Below are 22,440 nucleotides of genomic sequence, written 5' to 3'. Positions count from 1 at the left end.
TGCTTTCGTGTGTCCTGGTCTTAAGCTGCCACCACTGTTCTCTCTCCTGGTATGTTCAGGCCTCCCCCGAGCGCGTGCACTGACTCTCATGCCTGATTTAATACTTCGGCTGCTTGTCTCCTCCCGACCTGGCACGTGGTGCTTCTTACTCATCGCTCTGTTGGGGGCTTTATAATCTCTCCTCCAGTCTTACAGACAGCCACCAGCAAAGCACGTTGCTGGCTCTGTAGGAAACCTCTCCAAAGTCTGGGAGTGAGACTCTGGCCTCTCTGCAGAGGACGGCCCCCCGGGCCTGTGGGGGGTACTTGCCACCTCCCCGTCTCCGTTCATGCGTGTGTCACCGTGTCCCCCTCCCCCCGGGCGTGTGTGTCCTGTGACTAACGGCTCTTCCCCACCTCTCCCCCGTCTGTCTGTGTCTAGCTCTACCTGGTGCGCACCATGGCCGAGTCCTTGAGCTCTGCCGAGCTGCTGAGGCAGCTCAAGTCTCTGGGCATGGAAAGGCTCTTGCATGTGGTAAACGCGTTTCTGAGGCAGTCGTACACCTACCCACCTCTTTTAACCTTTGGTGGTAAGACATCGTTTGTTTTTCTTGTTGACGTTTACGGCACGGAGGTGAACTGCTCCGCTACACAAGTTGTTCTTTCCCCCAAACAGCAGCAACGTGGCCACTTAGATGGGTGCCAGATCTCGGGGGGCCCGCACGGCGTGGGCCGGGGCCTGGCTCTGGCCAGGGCATAGCGGAGCAGTCCTTCTCTCACTGTGTTCCTGAGTTTGGCGTAACTAATGCACCGTGTATATTTTCTCCCCTACAAATGTTTCCTTGGATAATCCAGCTTTACATGGTGAGAACCATGCTAGAGTCCCTCATTGCAGACAAAAGTGGTTCCAAGAAAACCTTGAGAAGTAGCCTTGAGGGGCCTACCATATTGGACATAGAAAAATTTCATCGAGAATCATTCTTCTACACCCACTTGATAAATTTCAGTGGTAAGAGATACTGCTGACCAGCGCCCGGCCCAGCATGTCCTAACACCACTAACACCACCTAGAATGCTTCTGCCTGCCTGACCGTCCCCTGCCCCCATCCCTGGTGCACCCAGAGGGTGACGTGTCCCGCTGGCTGTGGCCTCACTGTCCCCGGCCTCAGCTCCCCCCACAGGGCGTGGCCCTTAGAAGGGCTAAGGCCGAGGGGCCAGAGCAGACCCTGCAACATAAACAGTCTTTCCAAACTCCATGGGCTCAGAAACACAAGGAAATGTGATGTGTTGTCTGGATTGAGACCCAGGCATTGATAAATATCAGAAACCACCCTGTGGGTGGTGACTCGGGGGAAGGTAGCAGGTGCCTCGAGCAGGTGAGCCCCTTCCTGGGTGGGGCCTGGGCCCCAGCAGGGGCACTTTCCGCCCTCCGTGTGTCTGCCTGTGTCCTCGAGCGTCCACACCTGCCATTGTGCCCACCTCTAGCTCAGAGCAGAAGCCTTCCCGTCCTGACTGGCTGCTACAGGCATCGGAGTAAACAGTGATGCTTTTGCTGTTAATGCTGTGAAAGGGTGGAGATTTTGTTTTTTAATCTGTCTCTATTTTTGCATCAGCCAGACATCCCCTGAGTGTGCATGTAATGCTGCCTCCTGGACATTGGTTTTTACCCAAGTAAAAGTAGAGCCATCCTGTTTTCATTTCGCCTTTCAAAAAGGACGTTTACCCCCAAGCCTGCCAACGGGCTCACAGGGGCGGCAGACGCTGACTGCTCAGAATGCGCAGGGTCCAGGTGGCTTCACCCGCAGCCACACCTAGCTGGTCTTGTCCCTGCAGTGGCCCTAAAGACACCCCTCCCTGCTCATGTCACACCGCATGGTTTGGGGCCGAGAGAGGAGGAGCCGGCACCCAGCACGCAGCCCCTCTTGTGTCGTCTCTGCTGAATCTTTTTCTGCTTGCGGAAGGTAACCTGGTGTTGTTTGAATCCTCCAAGAAACGCTGCAGCAGTGCTGTGACCTTTCGCAGTTGTGGTTCCGAGAGTTCTTCCTGGAGCTGACCATGGGCAGGAGGATCCAGTTCCCCATCGAGATGTCGATGCCCTGGATCCTGACGGATCATATCCTGGAGACCAAGGAGGCATCGATGATGGAGTGAGTGTCCCGTGGGCCCTGTGTTCGTGGTGGCTGGGGCTTCTCCAGAGAGGTGGAGGAGGGAGCCTAGACTGTTTCCAGCATTTCTTTTGAAATCATGTTTCCTGGGTTGAGCTTCGGAGAGTGATACAAGGAACCAGTTTCTTGGCTTCAGACTGAAATGAGGAGCTCAGGTACTAGAGCTGGTCGGGCTCCTGTTCTGCCTGGGTGCTGGGCAGGGCCCTGGGACCAGCCTGGATCGGGGAGTCAGACAAGTCTGGGCCTTCTCCAGGCCTTTGCAGCGCAGGCCCCAGGAGGTGTGGGCGTGCCCAGGGCACTGGGGGCTACAGGGGAGGAGCCCTCTTGTGTGGCACAGCCTCTGACCCCTATGGAACTGGGAAAGCAAGTATTGACTGAGCAGCTTTGTTCTAGAGGGTCGGGACTCTGAGCCGGGGTGGAGGGGTCAGTCTTCCAAAATATGAAGTCCGTGGAAGGGAAAGCAATTAAAACAGGGGCATCTTGTGGGGAACAGTTTGGGGGGCAACCCAGTGGTCCTTCCCAGCACAGCAAATGGGAAGCACCTGTGTTCTGTGTGCATCAGTCCGCATGGGTCCCTCGCAGCACCCAGGGGACAAACAGGACAATCTCCTTCCACTGTGTGAGGAGCTGGAGCCAGTCCGGCTCCTCCTCGGGGGGTGGGCTTCCTGCCACCGGGCCCCGCCTGCTCACACAGCTTCTCCCGCTGCCGTCGCTGTCCCTCTGGCCGCTGCGTTTTGTCCAGACGTGAGCTGGGGGAGGTGGGCTTTCAGACACAGGCCCAACACCGGAGGTGCTTGTGCTCAGCTGTTTAAATCAGACAGTTTATTTTTAAAATAAGAAAATAACTCACTTTTGTTGCTAAAAAAAAAAAAAAAAAACAAAAAAAAAAACCATGTACTTGTGAAGTATTCTAAAGCGTGGCAAGTGACAAGGCAGGTAGATGGAGGCCTCGTCTGTGCGTGGCCTTTGAGTGAGCTTGTCCCTCCCCTGGGGTCCTCCCTCGTCTCCCCAGCCTGTCTGGTGCAGTGGTGGCCTCGGGTGCAGCCAGCAGGGGCTCTGGGCAGGAGAGTTTGGTGTTTGAAGTAAAAATAGATTTTCCTTTCATGAGAGAGTAAAACGAGAGTTAAATTTCTGGTGGCGTCGGAGGCTATTAGAGCCGGGAGTCCGTGGAGTGGGAGCCGGGTGGTGACTGCTGCCACCCTCCGCAGGTACGTCCTCTACTCCCTGGACCTGTACAATGACAGCGCCCACTACGCGCTCACCAGGTTCAACAAGCAGTTCCTCTACGACGAAATCGAGGCAGAGGTGAGGGCCCAGGCGTCCGTTCCTTTTCATCTCCTTTAATTCAATTTCCTTCTTAATTTCTTTTTCCTCTGAGTATTAAAGGAATTACCTTTTCTTTAGAATGCAAGGCAGTGTAAACGCGAAGCAGCGTTTTGGTGTGACCCCCCGCCTGCACTCCCCTCTGTTGTACAACCCCCCACGACTGCCGGATGTGCCTCTTCACATGACAGCCGTCATAAGCAGTTTCTGCGTCTTCACCTATTTTCTGTTATGAACGTGACCTTTGCACTGAACCAACCCATTATGTCTCTAGTTTTTTGGTTTTGGTTACTATAAATAGTACTTTGATGTTCTTCCTGACACATCATTTTTTATTTGCATTGGATTATTTCTTGAGGCCAAATTCCCACAGATGGAATTCTCAGGTCAGTGTACGCACAGCTGAGGAGAGAAACTGTATTCTCTAGGATACAAGAGAATTTAACCTCAACAAATTGCTTCGTGGATCTGGGCCTCCTCCACCCCCTCACGAAGACCCCCCCCCCAAAAGAAGTTCCTCAGGGAGGTCTCATGGGTCCCTGGACAATACAGGGCGGGTGGAGGCAGAGACATCCCTCCTGTCTCTGTCTGCCAGGCCCCTGGGTCCCGGGTCCTGTCTGCCTCTGGGCACAGGTGTCCTCACGGAGGGCTGACATGCCAGCCCCATCTGCAAGCAGGAGTCTGGGTTTTGAGGGTGTCTGCTGACCGACCTTGTACCCAGAGCACCCTGAACAGCCTGCCCTGCTCCAGGGGAAGCCTGGGAGGTGCTCTGGCGGTGGCTCCTGGGAGGCACAGCTGGCGGCAGGAGCTGCCCCTTGGTGGGGACCCAGATGCAGTGCATGTTAGCCACCTGGAGCACATGGTGAGGGGAGACCTTTTCATATTCCCTTGAATTTAAAGGAGTAGGAACATTTTTCTCCTTTAGTAAGAGTGGTTCTGGCATAATTTTCAATGGCTGTGTCGTGATCACTCCTGGCCACACGGTAACTTACTGTGCTGTTGTCGGACAGTGAAATAGTTTCTAGTTTCTTTTTTCTCATAAGGGCCTCAGTTAGCTGCCTTAGCAAAAGATTGTTTTTCAAGTTGTGTTATTTAGTCTTGGTTTAGGGACACAATCTCTAACGTGTACTTTCTTTGTCTTCAGGTGAATCTATGTTTTGACCAATTTGTTTACAAGCTAGCAGACCAGATATTTGCATATTATAAGGTTATGGCAGGAAGGTGAGTATGAGTGTCTGTGTGTGATTTTGAAACAAAATGTTGGATAATTCAATCTGATGTTTCTGTTAAAACTTACAATGTGTGAAAAACGTCCTGTCTTCCTTCTGTACTAGTTTGCTTCTCGATAAACGGTTACGATCGGAATGCAAGAACCAGGGAGCCACGATCCACCTCCCACCCTCCAACCGCTACGAGACGCTGCTGAAGCAGAGACACGTGCAGGTGCGTCGGGCCCTCCCAGGTGTGCTGCACATGGAGCACGCCTCGAAAATGTTGGGATTTTCTTATGGCCGAGTAGGTTTTAACAGGTATCAGTATGTTAAGTGACTGTGTGAGTGTCCTTATAAAAGTGTTAAGCTTTTAAAGACAAACAGTTTCTATTTGGTAACCTCAAACACACACAGGGAGACCCTGAGCACTCTGCACCTGCCCTGCCTGGGCTCCTGGGGCAGGTGTGTGGCCCAGAGGGGTTGGCCCTTCTCTGGGAGCCCAGAAGCCAGAGCTTAGAAAGAATGAAGGTGAGCAGCACTCCTCGGCTCGGAGTGTCAGAGACCCAGTGTGTTATTTTTTAAAACACTATATAATCACCAAAAAAAAAAACAAAAAAACAAAAAAGGAAAATATTGAAAACTGTAGAGAGAGTTTCATTTAATTCTATTTTCTATCTACAGATAACGACCATGCACATTTTGGGAGGCTTTTCTCACAAGGGCTTTGCAATATTTTTATGTTATTGAAATGATAGGTATACATGTGTTCTTAGGACTCTAAAGTAGAGATGGAGTAGTTTTATTTGTCATTGTAACACATGTGCGAAATCAGACACACCCAGGCCACCCTATGTGGTGGGTGGCTGGTCCTGGACACTGTTATAAAGGGTGTGATTGTTGACAGACCCAGATTCTCCAGGGCCTCTGGGGAGGCTTGGGGTTTCAGCCCATGATTTAATTGCAAATTCAATGCAAATGACACTGCTAAAGTGCTTTATGGCTTTGACTTATAGAATTTCAGCTCCAGGAGAGTAGGGTAAATACTTAAGGAGAGTTATTTCACACACACACACACACACACACACACACACACTCTTTCATCTGAAATGTTTGAATTTCTGCCATATCTTTCTACAAATAAATTTTGTCTGTTGAAATAGGATTCTGGGTTGTTTTTTTTTTAATATTTTTTATTTTTTTGCTTGTTCATTTGGCTTTTGTTGTTCATAAGTTTTGAGTTCACTCTTTCCCTGCCATCCTCCCTCTTGCCTCCCCCCAGCTCCTGGGCAGGTCGATAGACCTCAATCGTCTGATCACTCAGCGGGTCTCAGCAGCCATGTATAAGTCCCTGGAACTGGCCATTGGACGGTTCGAAAGTGAAGACTTGACATCAATAGTTGTAAGTACTGGAACTAATTTTACTTGTCCTTATTGATAAATTGAACTAATGGTAGGTCCAATTCTTGTATAGATAATAAAAGATGTGCACTAATTGAACTTGGCGTATTCTGAGTCTCTTCTTTAACATCTATTCTTAGTATTCACAATTCTAAATTGACTTCAAAGAACAAATAATACCAATCTTGAATAAATTATACCTAACGATAGCAAAAGATAGCAGAGTACTTAACATGCTTACATTTTAGTAGTAATGAGCTAATAGATAAAAATTTTTAACTTTTTATCACAATCTCAAAAAGATGTACATTTTTGGAAATGAACATAGCACGATAAAATTTTTACAAAGAAATCTACAAACTCCATACAAATGAAGGGTAATGAGTAAATTAGGAATAAGCATCTCATCGATTTGCTGGGCATACTTCTCAGACATAATGGTTTCGCCTGGATTGAAAAAGCCGTAGTGGATCAGACCCACAGCAGACCAACAAACAGTGACCATGACCTTTTTTTGGTGCAAGTTTGGCTTTGGGAAGTGCTTTGGAGCTGCTTCTCGGTCCAACCACTGAGCTGGTCATTGGTTGTATAAAATCCACTTTTCATCGCATATCACAATCCAATCAAGAAATGGTTTGTTGTTTTGTACAAGAAGAGAAGATGACACTTCAAAACAATGAATTTTTTTGGTTTTTCGGTTAGCGCATGAGGCACCCACTTATCAGGCTTTTTCACCTTTCCAGTTTCCTTCAAATGCCCAATGATAGAGTGGTCAACCTTCAGTAGTTTGGCAATTTCTTGTGTAGTTGTAAGAGGATCAGTTCTGATGATTGCTCTCAGTTGGTCATTGTCAACTTCCGATGGCCCCCACTGCGCTCCTCATCTTCAAGGCTCTATTCTCCTTTGCAAAACTTCTTGAACCAACGCTGCACTGTATGTTCGTTAGCAGTTCCTGGGCCAAATGTGTTGTTGACGTTGCGAGTTGTCTCTGCTGCTTTATATGACCCATTTTGAATGTGAATAAAAAATTGCTCAAATTTGCTATTTGTCCAACATCATTTCCATAGTCTAAAATAAATATAAAATAAACAGCAAGTACTAAGTCATTAGCAAAAAACGTAAAGCAAGAACTGTGCATTAAAATGATGTATAACATAACCACGTTTATTTAAGAATGTATTCCAATATCAAATGGCAAATTTCAACAATGCTAAAACCGCAATTGCTTTTCCCCAGCTCCACTGATCCCTGGGCCTCCACTGGCTCTGGACCACAGTATCTTTGAATCTTCAGGAATTGATGTCAATTCAGAGCCAGGGTCTAGTAGTCCTGAACGGACTGGTGGGTCACTGTGATAAGTGGCTGCGTGTCCATTTCCATTGGGGGAGTGTAGGAGGAGAATTTACATTGTGCGTTTTTGATAGTGTCAGAAGAGCCTTCCCCCCCTTCATCCATGGAGCTCTGGGGCTGGGAACTGGTTGAAGAGCAGAGATTTCCTTCGTGATGATTCAAGTCATGCTTGTGTTCAGTTGACCTAGAACTCGTTTTCCCCTTTATCCAGATCAAATAAGACTTTTGGGCCAGGCGCGGTGGCTCACACCTGTAATCCTAGCACTCTGGGAGGCTGAGGTGGGTGGATCGCTCGAGGTCAGGAGTTCGAGACCAGCCTGAGCAAGAGTGAGACCCCGTCTCTACTAAAAATATAGAAAGAAATTATCTGGCCAACTAAAAATATATATAGAAAAAATTAGCCGAGCATGGTGGCGCATGCCTGTAGTCCCAGCTACTCGGGAGGCTAAGACAGGAGGATCCCTTGAGCCCAGGAGTTTGAGGTTGCTGTGAGCTAGGCCGACGCCACGGCACTCTAGCCCGGGCAACAGAGCGAGACTCTGTCAAAAAAAGAAAAAAAAAAAAAAAAGACTTTCAAAGGCTCATTGTCATTCCAGCCCTGGGGATACCACGATCCATTAGCCAATACTAAGATCTCTGTGGGTGAAGCCGTTTGAACACACTTTGGCTGTGCTACCTGCGACTTTGCCCCATCGACTTTGGGGACCCTGGATTGATGGCTCTAGCTCCTGGCGTTCATGGCCTGTGGAGAATAACTTCCACAGAGCTCCTCAAGGATACTGAGATGAGAGAAGGTTTGATGGGGCTAGAACAGTTCGCCCTGCAAACTCCAGATTTGAATGAATCAAAATCCCCTTCTGAGAGAGAGGTGCGCATGGGAAAAGCTGCTGGGGCTGCCATACAGGCTGGTTATGGTTAGGGGTTTTGGGGCGAAGAAGAGTACGGGCAGAGTTAGGGGAGGGGAGCAGGAAAGACAGATCCCAGAAAGCAGGAGCCGTTGTTGTTACTGGCCCTGGCCAGCCCCTGCCGCCCCCAAAGCGTGAGAGGGCTTTTTTCATTTGGCAGTTGAGCATAGATGAGGATCATGGTCCAGTCCTGTTCAGATGCGTTATGCAAAAAAGAGACTGTAAATGCACAATAGTGTCTCTGCAGCCAACGAGAGCACGCCAGAAAGATGTCCGGAAAACGTAGGAAAACCATAACCTAATCTTTCAAAGTGAGATAAAAGAAATTAAGAAAGTGGTAGTTGCTATGAAAGAATAACATAACTCAGAATTTTTAAAAATCTAGAAGTATGATAATGGCAGAAAAGGAAGCTTTGAAAAGAGAGTTGATGGAACTGATGAAAGAATTAAAAACTAAAGAAAAATTTGTTTCAATAAATGAAGACTACACCAGAAAGAACATAATGGATGATGACTTAAAGAGAAATAAAATGAAAGGAACATTTTTAAAATCAAGAAGAAATTAAAACAGAGAAAAAGGATTTGAGAGAAGTTGATATGGAAGATAGAAAACAAAGATCTAACATATGTATCATAGAGGTCCCTGAAGGAGAAAACCAAGGCAACTGAATGGAACAAAGATTAAAATTTGTTTTTCAAGAAAACATTGATAAAATAAAACTTGAAAGTGTATATTGAAAGCATGTATCATTTACCCTAGGAAAATTGACCCAAACTGGCCAACACCAAGAAATATTGCAGTAAAAGGATTGGACTTTAAGGAGAAGAAAAATTCCTTTGGCTGTCTGAGCAGAGCAGTCAGGAAAAGAAGATCCAGTTTCCTTAGCCCTTTGCCAGAGCAGAGGAAAGGAAGTGTGAGCAAGGATTTTGTAGCAGCCAAATTGATCTGAGAATAAAGGCTGAACACAGATGGTAATGAACGTGCAAGGTCTCAGGGAAGATTGTTCTTTACTGGAGAATAAACTTCAGCCAGAAGTCAGGGTGGGCGTCGGGCACGAGTGGGGGGAATGCTGGCCTTGGGAACACCTCTCTGCCGGGCATCGGGGCTCTTCAAGTTCTTCCCCAGAACCAAACAGGCTGGGCCTCAGAGACTCGGGGCTGCCTTTCTTCACAATGATGGTTTGGTAGAGGGCCTTGGTGTTTTGACTGTTACTGGCCAAATATGATTTTGATTAAAACCCTTGTTTGAGGCTCTGACCCAGACCGGTGCTGTTCGATAGCAATGTGTAATGCAAGCCAGATCCATAATTTGAAATTTACTCATAGTCATATTAGAAAAGGAAAAAGAAACAGGTGGGATTATTTTTATTAATAGTAATATGTTTTAATAACCACATATATTCCCAAATAACCAGTTCAATGTTTTATGTGTATGGCAGTGTTATTTAGAGAGATTTGAGGCGCCGTCTCTCATGCTGAGTTGGAGGTCTGGCGTGTGCCACACTCGGCACGACTCAGGTGGGAGCAGCTGTGTTCCCAGCACCAGCTGCCGCCTTGGACAGCACAGACGGGGCGAGTTTCGTGGGCAGGCAGTGTGAGGGTTTGCAGGGCTCGTGAGAATTTATTTTATTTATTTATTTTTTTGGAGACAGAGTCTCACCCTGTTGCCCGGGCTAGAGTGCCGTGGTGTCAGCCTAGCTCACAGCAACCTCAAACTCCTGGGCTTAAGCGATCCTTCTGCCTCAGCCTCCCTAGTAGCTGGGACTACAGGCATGCGCCACCATGCCTGGCTAATTTTTTCTATATATTTTTAGTTGTCCAGATAATTTCTTTCTATTTATTTTATTTTATTTTATTTTAGTAGAGACGGGGTCTCGCTCTTGCTCAGGCTGGTCTCGAACTCCTGACCTCGAGTGATCCTCTGGCCTCAGCCTCCCAGAGTGCTAGGATTACAGGCGTGAGCCACCACGCGTGGCCAAGAATGTGCTTTTAAATAAATCCTGGGAAAGCTGACCTAGCCTGACACCTGAGGAAGCGTGGCTGCCAGCTGTGCTGCGCTGCAGACTCGAATGGTGTGCTAGGAGGCGACCTGGGGACTCTGCCCTGTGTGGGGGCTGGAGGTGACTGCAGTAGAGAAGGGACAGTGGCCCGTGGGGGCAACTGCAGAAAGGAAGGAGCGCTTCAGGACTGTGTGGAGGGCACGATGGGAGGCAAGCTCACATCGCCTGCCAGAGCTCACCCTCCCTGGCGGCCACCTCGGTGCAGCCCCGCCAGGACCGCGAGGCCTGGATGGGGATCAGATGGAGGTGCTCCTTCCTGCCTAGCCCAGCTCTGTCCCCACACCCTGTCTTTGTGGCCCCATAGGAGCTGGACGGCCTCTTAGAAATCAACCGCATGACCCATAAGCTGCTGAGCCGGTACCTGACGCTGGACAGCTTTGATGCCATGTTCCGGGAGGCCAACCACAACGTGTCCGCGCCCTACGGGAGAATCACGCTCCACGTCTTCTGGGAGCTCAACTATGACTTCCTGCCCAACTACTGCTACAACGGCTCCACCAACCGGTGAGCATGCCCGCCCCACAGGTGTTTCTGGGTGCCCCTGCCAAGGAGCATCCGTGCAGGAGGGGCTCAGTGACCTGCTCCCTCAGGCTGCCACCGGCCTGCTGGATCATTGTGCCCCGCCTCCTCCTGCTCCCCATTATTTCCCACATGCAGAGTACTCAGGGTCCCGCGGTCTCTTTGTTAGCAGGTGCAGCCCCAGGCCAGCCCTCGGGCAGGCAGTCATGGCCCTGCACGTGGAGATGGAGTGGCTGGGCCAGGACGGGAGCCGAGCAGGGGAGCCACCGTTCCTACGCAGGGCACTTGCTGTGGCTCAGCACAGAATCTTGTGGTGCACATGGGGGGGGCTGCTGGGGCTGCACCCACCGACTCTAGGTCTGCCTGTTTTGGAGTGGGGGTGGTGACTCTGCTCCTCATGTTTCCACGCTGGGATGTTGGGGTGTGTGAGAGCCACCCTCCCACCTACCTCCCATCCTAGTACTGTGGCGGGTGAAAGGGCTGATACCAGTGGTCCCATGTGGTTTAGCCTCGTGCTACAGCCTGAGTCTCGGCACCGCCCTGCCTGGGCCTCCGCACACGGGGCCTGTCTGGCTGAGGTTCGTGATCTCTGCGCTGAGCTCAGCTCCAGCACGGTGTCTGCACATGCCAGGGACATATGTCTGCATGCATGTTGCACACCAGGCCTTCCCACACACACCAACAGCCCAGGGGTGAAGGGGGCCCCAAACAAAGGGGCCTACTGAGCCCCTCCAGAGGTGGCGGAGGAGCTTGTATGTGTGTTAGGAGTGCTGTTAAAAGTAAGCGCTTTTGCTTTGCTACTGGATCTTAACAGCCCACTGTGTATGGGCTGAGTTGCTGCTGACTTTCAGGCAGAGTTTGTGTCACGAGAGAGGGGAGTGCCGAGCTTCAGCAGCTGAGGAGAGAAGGGACTGTCCCATGGCCTGATGTTGCTGCCTGGTCTGTTCAGGGTGTTGGGGCTGCATTTCCCATGGGGAAGCATGGCCACAGGTGTGTGGGGCTGTGCATGTCATCTGCCAGGCAGCTCTTCTGACGGCCCAGCGGCTGATACCTTTCCTTGGGCAGGGGAGGCCGGGACGCAGCCGTGGGCACCAGGCTGCGGGCAGAGGGGCCCAGGTCGGCTTCCCCGACTCAGGTGGCCTCCTGGGACTGGCTGGGCGTGGTCCACAGAAACCAGACTTTAAAGACTGTTCATCCCTAACTCATCTTTATCCATTTTTCTGAATTAATTGAAAAAATATTTTTATTGCACAAATAATGCACCATAATGTAGGAAAATTAGAAGTCATAGATACATAGATGAGGAAAGAATTAGTGAAAGCCCCAGAAGTTTCTCTTATAAAAATGTATCTGCCTTCTAGAGTTCTTGCCATGCAGTCAAATACACATGTGCTTTTTGTGTTTTGTAAAAATTAGGTTAGCAGGCGTGTTGGTTGCGCACACGTTCGCTTTGCTCGTGTTCCGTCGTGAGGGTAGTTCTGTGCTAGTGGGGATACACGCTTGCCTGGGCTGCTTTCTGGAAACGCCTTCGCGTCATGCCTGATGTTCGCAGGATCCTCTTTGTTTAGGTTGGTGGTGGTGGTTCCCAAGGGACAGAATGATCACCCACATGAGAGCCACCTGCGTGGGTAGACTGCCATAGCGTGATATTCCTGATCTCAGTGACACCTTCTGGGAGAATTAGGCTCAAAAACAACCTGTGCTACTCTCTGAGGGTGTCTGGTCACATAGTGTCGACTGCCCTTCTCTCCCTCGGGTGAAGAAGGGACTTTTCCCAGCCGTGCTTTTCTCTGCATGTCCGTGGGTCATCCGGGGTCCACAGCCACGGGGTGTTAGTAAGGGCTACTTCATGGGGTGGCAGCTCCTGCCTGAATTGCCTCCCAGCACCCACGAGCTGGTGTCTGCGCCAGGCGCCTTCCTCCCAGGCTGTTGCCTGATGCCATGTGCAGCGTCGGGCATTGGATGGAGCTGTGGTGTCGTGTGGCAGGGTGGACACCATCCAGCCCGTAATGCTGTGTCATTACTTCACTCTCATTTCTCGTGGTGACTGTGCTCATGTGTGTTCTCCAGAAGGGATGACAAGGCTGTCTCTGGAGGTGTCAGGGACACATACAGCCTGGCTGTGCTGTGCTGCCCCTCGCTGCAGCTCAGTCCAGCTGTCCGAGCACCACCTGGGTGTGCGACTCCTCCGCCTGGCCTGGTGCAAGTGGCTCCAGTACCGGAACACTGAAAACAACCTTGACAGCAAAGGTGGCTGGTGCGCTAGAGTTGTGTGTGGTCCCCAGCAGTGGAGACACAGCTCCGTGCGTCATCAGTGGAGGAAGCTGCGAAGGGTTTCCTCTCCCCATTTCTTTCAGGGGCAGGTTGTAGGCCCCTGGTGTGACTCGGGCTTTCCTGGAGACAGAGCTGCACATCATGTGTTCTGCTCGCAGGAAGCCTCTTGGCAGCTTTTGCCGCCCCTCCCTGCAGTCCCAGCGCGGCACTGCCCACTGCTCTCGGCCAGAGGCACCTCCCTGCAGCCCAGTTGTGACACTCTCCAGACGGTGCCAGGGTCTCCCGGGTTGAGAGCCCTGCCCACCGTGAGGTGAGGCGTGGAGAAGGACACCGTGCCGCCCTGCCCCGCCCTGCTGCACTGGAACTAGCTGCCCAGGACAAGCCCTCAGCCTGCCTCTCCTGCTGCTCCTGTACTCATATCACGGATCCCCGGGCCTTGTCGGGCAGCACTTGGCTCTCCATCCTGAGTCTGCACTTGCATCACAGCTGAAGGGAGGGGACAGCAAGGCGCTTGTTTCCGTGATCACGTGTTTCCCCACAGCCCCACAAGGTGTGGTGCATGCTCCTGTTCGCAGACTGGCACGATGCACCTGGTGGCTGCTCCCAGGGCCCCGTGTGCTGGAGCCTCATACCTGGACGGCTGCACCCGCCCCCACCTTGGGCAGCAGGAGGCTCCTGGACACATTGGGTGCTCTCCATGCAGGCTGCTTTGGTCTTACCCGGAACACAGTTTCAACGCGTGTCACTCTCCAGGAGACCCAGAGTTGCTGTCTCAGGGCACACCTCTTGGGCAGGGGCCAGCGTGCAGTGACCTGAGCTGCCTGGGGTCCCGGGGACACCTGAGGTGTCCTAGCTTGTCAAGGGGCATTCCCCCCTCCAGAAGAGCTCTGGTTTACCCTGGCGACCTCCACCTTCCTTTGTATTGGTACAAGCCATTACATCCATATTTTTCACAAGTCTTCCAGTGGAAACGTTAAAGGTTAAATGTCTGGAAAGGCCATTTTAAAGCAGGATTTTGTGTAAACAAACTGCACTTTGAAACCCGAGAAGACACACAAAATCATGCCACCCAGGATTTTAATTCCACGCCGGAAGATTTTCTGAGAGCTGCTTGAGACAGGCCAGAACTTTGCTTGTTGCTTAGCCTAGCTCCTTATTTCCAATTAAAGAGTTTCCCTGGTGGCCCTGGGTGGTCCGTGACTGGAATTTAACCTGTGCGGCTGATAAATGTGTGACAGTGCTGTAGCTGTGGAAAGAAGCCGGCGAATGGAGTTTCCTCGGCACTAGTCGGGCCCCTCTGACAAAAGACCACAGGCAGGGGTGCGAGTCCCCTCTGTGACGAGCGTGGAGCCAGGGACTGCATCTCACCTCATCACCAGGGACTGCATCTCACCTCATCACTGCTCACGGTGACTTCGGTCCCTGGGTTCCTGTGCTGGCTGCCAGGTGTCTCCACTGTCGAGTGACTGTTTTTCTGTTTGAAATTTATCAGTAATTTGTAGGGAGGTAATTTGAGATTATGTAAATAAACTGTTTCTCTTTCAAATTTGACCCATTCGTTTTAGCATCTGTTGATTCTTGCCCAGATCGGTGCCACAGTGGCGGTTTACAATTCCTTCCTTCCCTCTACAGATGTTAGTTGGCATCCCGCTGGACGTGTTAGCATTTATTTATTGTTTGCTTGTTTGTTTATTATCAGTAAGGACTCAGGGATTCTAACTCAGGGCTATAATCTGTTACTATTGTTAGTTAACTTTTGAGGCTCAGATCAGCCCAGTTGGGGCAGGGCCGCCCCTGGGTGGGGTCCTGTCTCCTTTGGCCCGTCGCCATCATTCTTTCCTCACCGCCTTGGCTTCTGCACCCTGAGATGTTCCAGGCCCGTCTTGCATTCCTCCCCTCGATCCTTGGGATCTGTCATTTCTCCAAGGATTCCCTTTAGAGGACAATGATATTTAAGAACTAAGTCTGGGCATAGGTGTGCTCATTGCCACTGAGGTGTCGCTGTTTCTAGACCCTTTTGGTGGTCAGAGCTAGGAAATACTTGCACTACACTGGATTGGTTTGCTGGGGCAGCCATAGCAAAGCACCACACACTGGGTGGCTTAAAACAACAGAAGTTTATTCTCGTACAGTTCTGGAGGCCAGAAGTCTGAGATCAAGGTGTCAGCAGGCCACGCCCCCTTTGAGGCTCTCGGTACATCCTTTCTTGCCTCTTCCTAGCACCTGGAGGTAGCCATGAGCCCCTGGTGTTGCCTGGATTGCAGCTGCGTCGCTCCAGTCTCTGTCTCTGTCTTCACTTGATGTTCTCCCTGTGTGTCTGACCCTGTGTCTCTTCTTCTCTTCTTGTAAGGACACCGGTCATACTGGATTAAGGGCCTATCCTACTACTCTAGTGTGACCTCATCTTAGCGAATTACAGCCGCAGTGACCCTCTTTCCATATAAATTCACATTCTGAGGTACCAGGGGTGGGGATTTCAGCGTGTCTTTTTTGGAGACACAGTTCAAACATTGTGTGTGCGTGTGTGTGTGTATTTCTGTATTGCTATTTGTATGTTAAAACCATGAGTTGATACTATCTCCAGTTCAGATTCATCACTGCAGAGTTCATTCTAGTCTTCTCTCTTTCCATTTTTCCAACTTTCTTAAGCACTGAGAATGCTTGTTTCATTATCATTAGTATATTCATTTGCTAAATTGTTCACAGTTTTCTCATTTTCTAGAAAACACAAAAAGTAGTTTCAGAATTGCTTACCCTTACCACTGTAAAACATAAACCTGCCAACCACGGTTCAGTATTTGTTTTCAATTTTTTTTGTCTTTAGGCTGAGAGTATATAGTCAAAATACTGTGTTTAAAAGTTATTTGGGATGATGCAGTAACAGGGTCTGGATTTATTCTTTCTTGAACAAGTGAAAAACAGGACAAAATAGATGAATCAACTGGTTTTGAGGATTGGACAAAGGAATCAAATGAGATGAGCCCTGTGATCTCCCCGGCTTTCTGCATGGAATTACTTTCTGGACCAAGTACAGAGACAGTCCATGTACAACTTTAGAGGTCTTATGTAGTAGAGGAAAGAGATTGGAATTTGGGGAAGCTGAGACAACTGGAATTTGCAGGGTGGAGTACTGGAGAGGAAGGAGCTTCGCAGAAAAACAGCCCCTGACGCCGACATAGACCACAGGCGACCCTCAGTTGTACCTGTGCTGGCAGCTGTAAGCTGAGAAATTCCCAGAGCTCACAGAGGGCCAGGAGTCATCTGGGTTCCAACCAGTAAGAATAGAAAAACCCCACTGAACACCCAGGCATGCGATAGAGGTGCCAGAAGGGTCTTGCCATAGTAGTAGGGCTAAACCACCTCCAGGGTATCGAATATTTTACCTACCCCTAGACATGCCAAAAACAGCTCGTGAAAGGATCCATCTGATTCACAAGTAACTTAATTGCCTGCCCCTGCAAAATACCTCAGTACTCTAAAAAGACAGTAATAAAGTCAAGACGCTCAACAACATGACATTACCATGCCCAGAACCCAATCAAGTGTTACTAGATATGCCAGAACCAGGGAAATGTGACCCTCCATAACCAGGAGAAAAATCAATCAGAAAACAGAAATGACGGCGATGATGGAATTAGCAGACAAGGGTGTTGAGACAGCAATTGTAAGTATGCTTCAGGAGTCAAAGGAAAACCAACACAAGGCAGAGATAAATGGATGTTACATAAAAGAACAAAATGAATTAAAGCTGAAAAATGCAGTATCTGAAATGAAAAATTCACTTGGGCTGAATATCAGATTAAACTTTGCAAAAGTTCAGTGAATTTGAAATTATAACAGTGGAAAATATCTGAACTGAAGCACAGAGAGGAAAAAAGATGAAAAAAATGAGACGAGCCTCTGAACTGCGGGACAATATCAGGTGTTCTGATGTGCTTGTAATTGGAACCCTACTAAGGGGTTACCGGTGGGCAGAAAAGAATATTTGAAAATTAATGGCTTAAAATTTCCAAGTTTGATGAAAACTATAAACCTATGTATATAAGAAGGTCAGTGAACTTCAAGCAGGATAAGCACAAAGGACGGTCACTCCTGGACCCAGCACTGATCAGGGTCATAGTAAAGTGAAAACTGAGTCTCGAATTAGCTGAGAAGTGTAGAGTAGGGACTTAGTATGTAGGTGCCAAACTTTAGTTTTCCCATTAGAGGATTGCAGTGAGCTTGCCAAACTGCAAAGTCTGCTTTCACTGTAGACATCAGCCACAAATTTGGGGTCCCCAGGGCCACCCTCACTTTTGACCAGGTGGCTACAGATTCAGGGACTGCCCTCCTCCAGCCGCACAGATGGGAGACTCCCAGTGCTCGCTGAACACACTGTTTCTTACCATTACAGTTAATTGTAGCAAAGGACACCCAGGGTGCAGTCTGGGAGGGCGCCACATGCGCAGCTTCCCCTGTCCTCAGGGATGTGTCTCCTTCCCCGCATTGACAGACAATGCTTGAAGAGCAGTGCAACCTGGGGCTCACTTGAGCTTTGGTGTCCAGAGTTTTTATTCGGGCTTCGTTACATAGGCAGGGTTGACTGAACCGTGGGCCACGTGGCGGATCTCAGCCTCCAGCCCCTCCCCACCAAGTGCACCAGGCTGACAACCCAGCCCTCTAGTCACACGGGTGGTATAAACTCAGGTGTGGTCCCAGGGCCCCTCCGTAAATAACGGTCACTCTTGTCGTGCAGACATTCTGAGGATTTAGAGGGTGCCTCCCAGAACTGGGGTCAAAGACCAGCCAAATTCTTCTACCCAGGAATCAATAAATATCTAAATTTGATGAACCAAGAAAAAGTTGCAGAAGTGTATTATTGAGACATATAGAATAAATGCATGTATTTATGTATATTAATTAAAATTTTTAATAACATTATAGAGAGTAATTACATTACTTTAAAAGTTTTATATCTCACCTATAGACAAAAGTAAGCCCTGCTTTTAAAATTTAAAAGGCATTTTAAACATTCTTACTTTGGGAAAACATATTGTGCTCTGCGCAGACATAGAAAAAACTTTGGGCAGGTAAGTAATGTGTCTCACTGTGGTGCTTAGCTCCCTTCAGTTGATTTGTGCTGGGATTTTCAATTTGCTGTCTTTTCCTGCCCCCGTCCCCGTCAGAGGTGGACGGAAGCCGACTTGTGGGTGCAGCATTGCAGGTGTGATGCTCTCAGGGGTGTCCCACAGCAGGAGCAGTGCCTGGGAGCCTCTGGGGAATGGGGTTCCCTGTTCTGAGCATCACCCCGACATTGGTGCCTCTTGATGGAATGCCCTTCCTGGAGCGGGTGTGTGCACACAGGTGCGCGCACACGCAGACACCCACAGATAACACATTTTCAGGCAGATGTACACACAAATAGACACTCGGAGACAGACACGTGCAGAGACAGACACGGGCACACACAGACACACACCCCTCCAGCACCGACGGTTGTGGGATGCTGGGGATCCTGGTTGACTGACAGCACAGTAATCCGGGATCCTTTTGAAAAACAGCACACACAAGGAGGGAAACATGCAATTTTCTGCGGGGGTACTAAGTTAGGTGATGTTGAGGCCTGCAGTTGATGGGTACGGCAGCAGTGCTGCGTGGGTGCGAAGCTGACTGTGGCTGCCCTTCTGCCCCGTGCGTCCTGTCTGCATTAGTGCTGCGGCCGTGCGGGCTGCTGGGCTCCCCTCAGACGTGCACATTTTGTGTGACAGTAGTATTTGGACAAATGCATCGTTTTTTATTTCCTAAAGTGCAATTATGAGTTGATCGAGTTCTTAGAGTTAAATAATTAGCAGATCCATGTGTTTTGCTTTATTATAATTCTTTGCAAAAGTTTTATATGTTTTTAAAAAAACCTTCCAACTTGAAAGTGTTAGCCATGTTTGTTGTTTCTGCTTGAAAACTTAAGCATTTGATTTTAAGTGGCCCCTAATCCATTATCAAGACACAGTCTCTGGACTAGACAAGTATGGTCATAAATACTTCAGTTTGTTCCCCCGTGGTACCCCCGACCAGTGATCTGAGTAACTGGGACGTCACTGTTCTGCGCACAGGCTAGAGTCCCCACTGTCATCGCTGTGTCTAGAAGGCAGCAAAGCCCGGTTGTTACCAGTTATCCATGGATTGGGTTAGGCTTGAGACAGTTCTGGTACCAACAGACCAGGCTCCTTCCCTGAGTGGGGAAACTCTGTTTACAGGTTGAAGGATAACAGGTGTTCCCTGTTGGCTGTGGCTCTTGAGCTTTGGGTACATTTATCATATTTCTGAGAACATATATCTAATTCATTTTATGGTTTTTGATTTGTTAGAGTTTCCCTATTTGATAATTATATCATTGACTGGGAAGAAGCTTTAATAGATGGGTCATTGAAAAGCTCTGAATTTTAAAGAACTACCATTAAATTTGGTTTTTTTCTTTCTTCTTTTTAAAAAACCTTTCTTGTTTAGGTTTGTTCGGACAGTATTACCATTTTCTCAGGAATTTCAAAGAGATAAGCAGCCTAATGCACAACCCCAGTATTTGCATGGATCCAAGGTAGGTTCTCTCTTGTGTTTGTGTTACGATTTTTAAGTTCATAGTGAAACACATTTTTTAAATTTAATTTAAATCAGTTTAGTTGCAATAACTTAAATGTATCCTGCCATGTAAAAAATGTTATTTTTTTTCCTTCCATTCCATTATCATCTTCCTGAAAAGTAGCAGTAATTTAAAACAGAAACTAATCAACCAATCCCCCCCAAAACCGTCTCTAGAATTAGCTTGTAGGTAACTCTGGCCTCATGGCAGGGGTCTGGCCAGGTCTGGCTTCATCCTGGCTCTAAAATAAATGAGATCATTGGGAGATTTAAAAGTTTTAAAACATTGAGGCAAGAAAGCGTGTGGAAGAGGTGGGGCCGGGACAGCTGTCCAGGAGCGATGCCTGAAGGCAGGCGCTGAGGGACAAGGTGGGTACAGCAGGACAGGGAGAGCTGACAGCTGGCAGCAGAAGAGCTAGACGTCAGCTGTGAGTGACACCCCAGAACGCTGTGTCTGGGCTCTGTGGATAGGACAAAGGCCACAGGAGGGAAGGATGGATCGACAGGTCTGAGTGTCATTAAGGGTTAGTTGTCTCAATATTTCAAGCAGTCTTATGATCCAATAAGGGAAAGATATCACCCTGTAGCAAAAAACAAGACGGATGAAACGAGCAGACACTCCACAGAAACATAGTGAAAAATAAAAGTAGATGTCCGGTCTCGGCCGTGACTGTGCGAAATGACGACAGGGTGAGAATTATCTTGCCCATCGGACAGGAGTAGGTTAAAGCATGCAGCTGGTTCTGTGAAGGGTGACACAGCCGTCCTTGCTGCTGGCAGGAGTGTCCCGGATCAGCACTCACTAGCGTGTCAGTGTCCTCACTGGTGGGGAGCTGAACACTTAAGGAAGCGAGACAAGTGCAAAGCATCGATCTTAGGATGTCTTCTTTCCCTTCTGCTGGATGCCGGAGCCACGAGGGGGGGGGGGCCTGGGCCCTGCAGACCCACGAGGCCCGCACCTGGGCACTGGGCACTTCAGGGCACGAGCTGGGTCGGAGGAGCAGAAAAGATGTTTCTAACGCATTCCTTTCTGGCCCCCCGTTCTGCAGAGAGAGCGAGCTTCTCCTTTCAGTGCCCTTGGTGCCTGCCTTCCTCTCCCTGCAGGAGTGGCTTGATCTTGGCCGAGGTGGGGGCGTTTGCACCTTAGAACGGGGCAGACACCCCAGTCAGGGCGCTGGTTTTGTGGAGCGACAGATATCGGCACGCACTGCCCATGCCCTCCACCCTCCGGTGAGAGCGAGGGGCGGGCTGCAGGTGGTCTTTTCATTGTGACTGGAGTGTCCCTGAGCAGGAGAGGGGGCCTCTTTCGATATGTGTGAACCGTGGGCAGGGATGTGACGAAGGGGGCATGAGACTCCTCTTGGGGAAGAGGGACCCGGGTGGGGTGAGGGTGACACTGCAAAGATTATGGCCTTGAAAAATTATGGTCTTTTTAGTTTTCTAGAGGTTGACTGACTTTTAGCAACTCTACGATGGCAATTAAAAATATAATGCACTTAAGCCACTCCATAAGGGTGCTGATGTTTGAAGGTAGTGGGTTCTTTTACAGATTTGAGATTGAAGGCTGGCAGAGGGCAGCCTTGCCTCTCTGTGGGGGCCGTGAGGGCAGGGACAGAGAAAGAAGTGTTGGGGCTGGGAGCCTTGCCAACACATGGTCCCGGGGGGTGCTGATGCCTGGGGGACACTGGGACAGTGACATTGTCCATTCCTGAGACCAGCCTGTCAAAGATGTGCTGCCTCTCAAACCCTCCATCCTGTGGCACTTCTCAAAGCCCATAGGATGTGAGTGGCTTTGTGTCATTCTGGGCTTCCTGTACCTGCGTTGATGCCTCCAGGAGGCCGTCGGACAGGTAGCCAGGTGCCAAGAACGCAGTGACCCAGCCTCACCCGGGCAGGGTGTGCGGTACAGTTGCTGGGACGCTGCTTCTCACCTCCGGAAACCCTGTGGGTGGTTGGAGGACTCAGTTCCACCGCTCCCAGCACCTAACTCACACGGTCCTAGGAAGGGATGAAGAAGGGTTGAGGCTGACTTTTATGACATAATGTTATATGCAAATCAAAAGGATATTCTTAAAAAGGATTAGCATAAGTGCTCTGATGCCTCCTTGCTGGAAGTCAAATGTAGTGTTTTACTCCCTTAGAACTAAATAAACTTTTGTGCAATTTTACAAGATAGGACTAGAAAGTTTGGCGACTAAGATAAAAATTTCTTGGGTCTCTGTGAACTGAAAGGTGTTTGCTGTGGGCGTGGCTTGACACTGAAAGCTTTGATCCCTCTTTAAGGCGTGACCACAAAATAAGTTTCTGTTACGCACTGATGAGGAGAGAAGAGTTTGTGGGGAGGAGGAGCCGGGCCGGGAGGCTCCGCTGGCATCAGGCTGTATGGATGGCAGCCGGGGAGGAGACCTGGGCGGGTGGTTTTTGCGGTCCCAGGACAGCACTGCTGTGCCCTTTCTTATGGTCCAAAGCGCATCTGTGCGTCCATCACCGTGTTAAAGGCCCTTGAGACACAGTTTTATTCCCCAGAAATGCAGGGAGGTGACGTTTTGTCTGCTCCCAGTAAGACACAGACGTGAGCGCGCAGTGCCAGGAGTTCCAGGCCCGAGTTTGTCACTGTAACAGATTGCAGCCTCAGTTTGAGAAAT

General features: G+C 49.4%; 1 protein-coding gene across 1 annotated transcript in view; it reads left to right on the top strand.

The window, feature by feature from the left end:
• The window catches only part of CYFIP1 (cytoplasmic FMR1 interacting protein 1), a 90,535-nt gene that overhangs the window by 50,754 nt on the left and 17,341 nt on the right, over positions 1 to 22,440 (top strand). Inside the window, 9 exon segments of the mRNA XM_069466709.1 lie at positions 421 to 627; positions 630 to 987; positions 1,969 to 2,125; positions 3,352 to 3,448; positions 4,611 to 4,687; positions 4,801 to 4,909; positions 5,957 to 6,076; positions 10,695 to 10,894; positions 19,667 to 19,754. Coding sequence (XP_069322810.1) covers positions 421 to 627; positions 630 to 987; positions 1,969 to 2,125; positions 3,352 to 3,448; positions 4,611 to 4,687; positions 4,801 to 4,909; positions 5,957 to 6,076; positions 10,695 to 10,894; positions 19,667 to 19,754 — 1,413 coding nt within the window.

The sequence above is a fragment of the Eulemur rufifrons genome, chromosome 3 (genome assembly GCF_041146395.1).
Source record: "Eulemur rufifrons isolate Redbay chromosome 3, OSU_ERuf_1, whole genome shotgun sequence".
Taxonomy (NCBI): domain Eukaryota; kingdom Metazoa; phylum Chordata; class Mammalia; order Primates; family Lemuridae; genus Eulemur; species Eulemur rufifrons.
The sequence above is the reverse complement of the archived record's forward strand: the minus strand, read 5'-3'. Positions and strand labels throughout refer to the sequence as shown.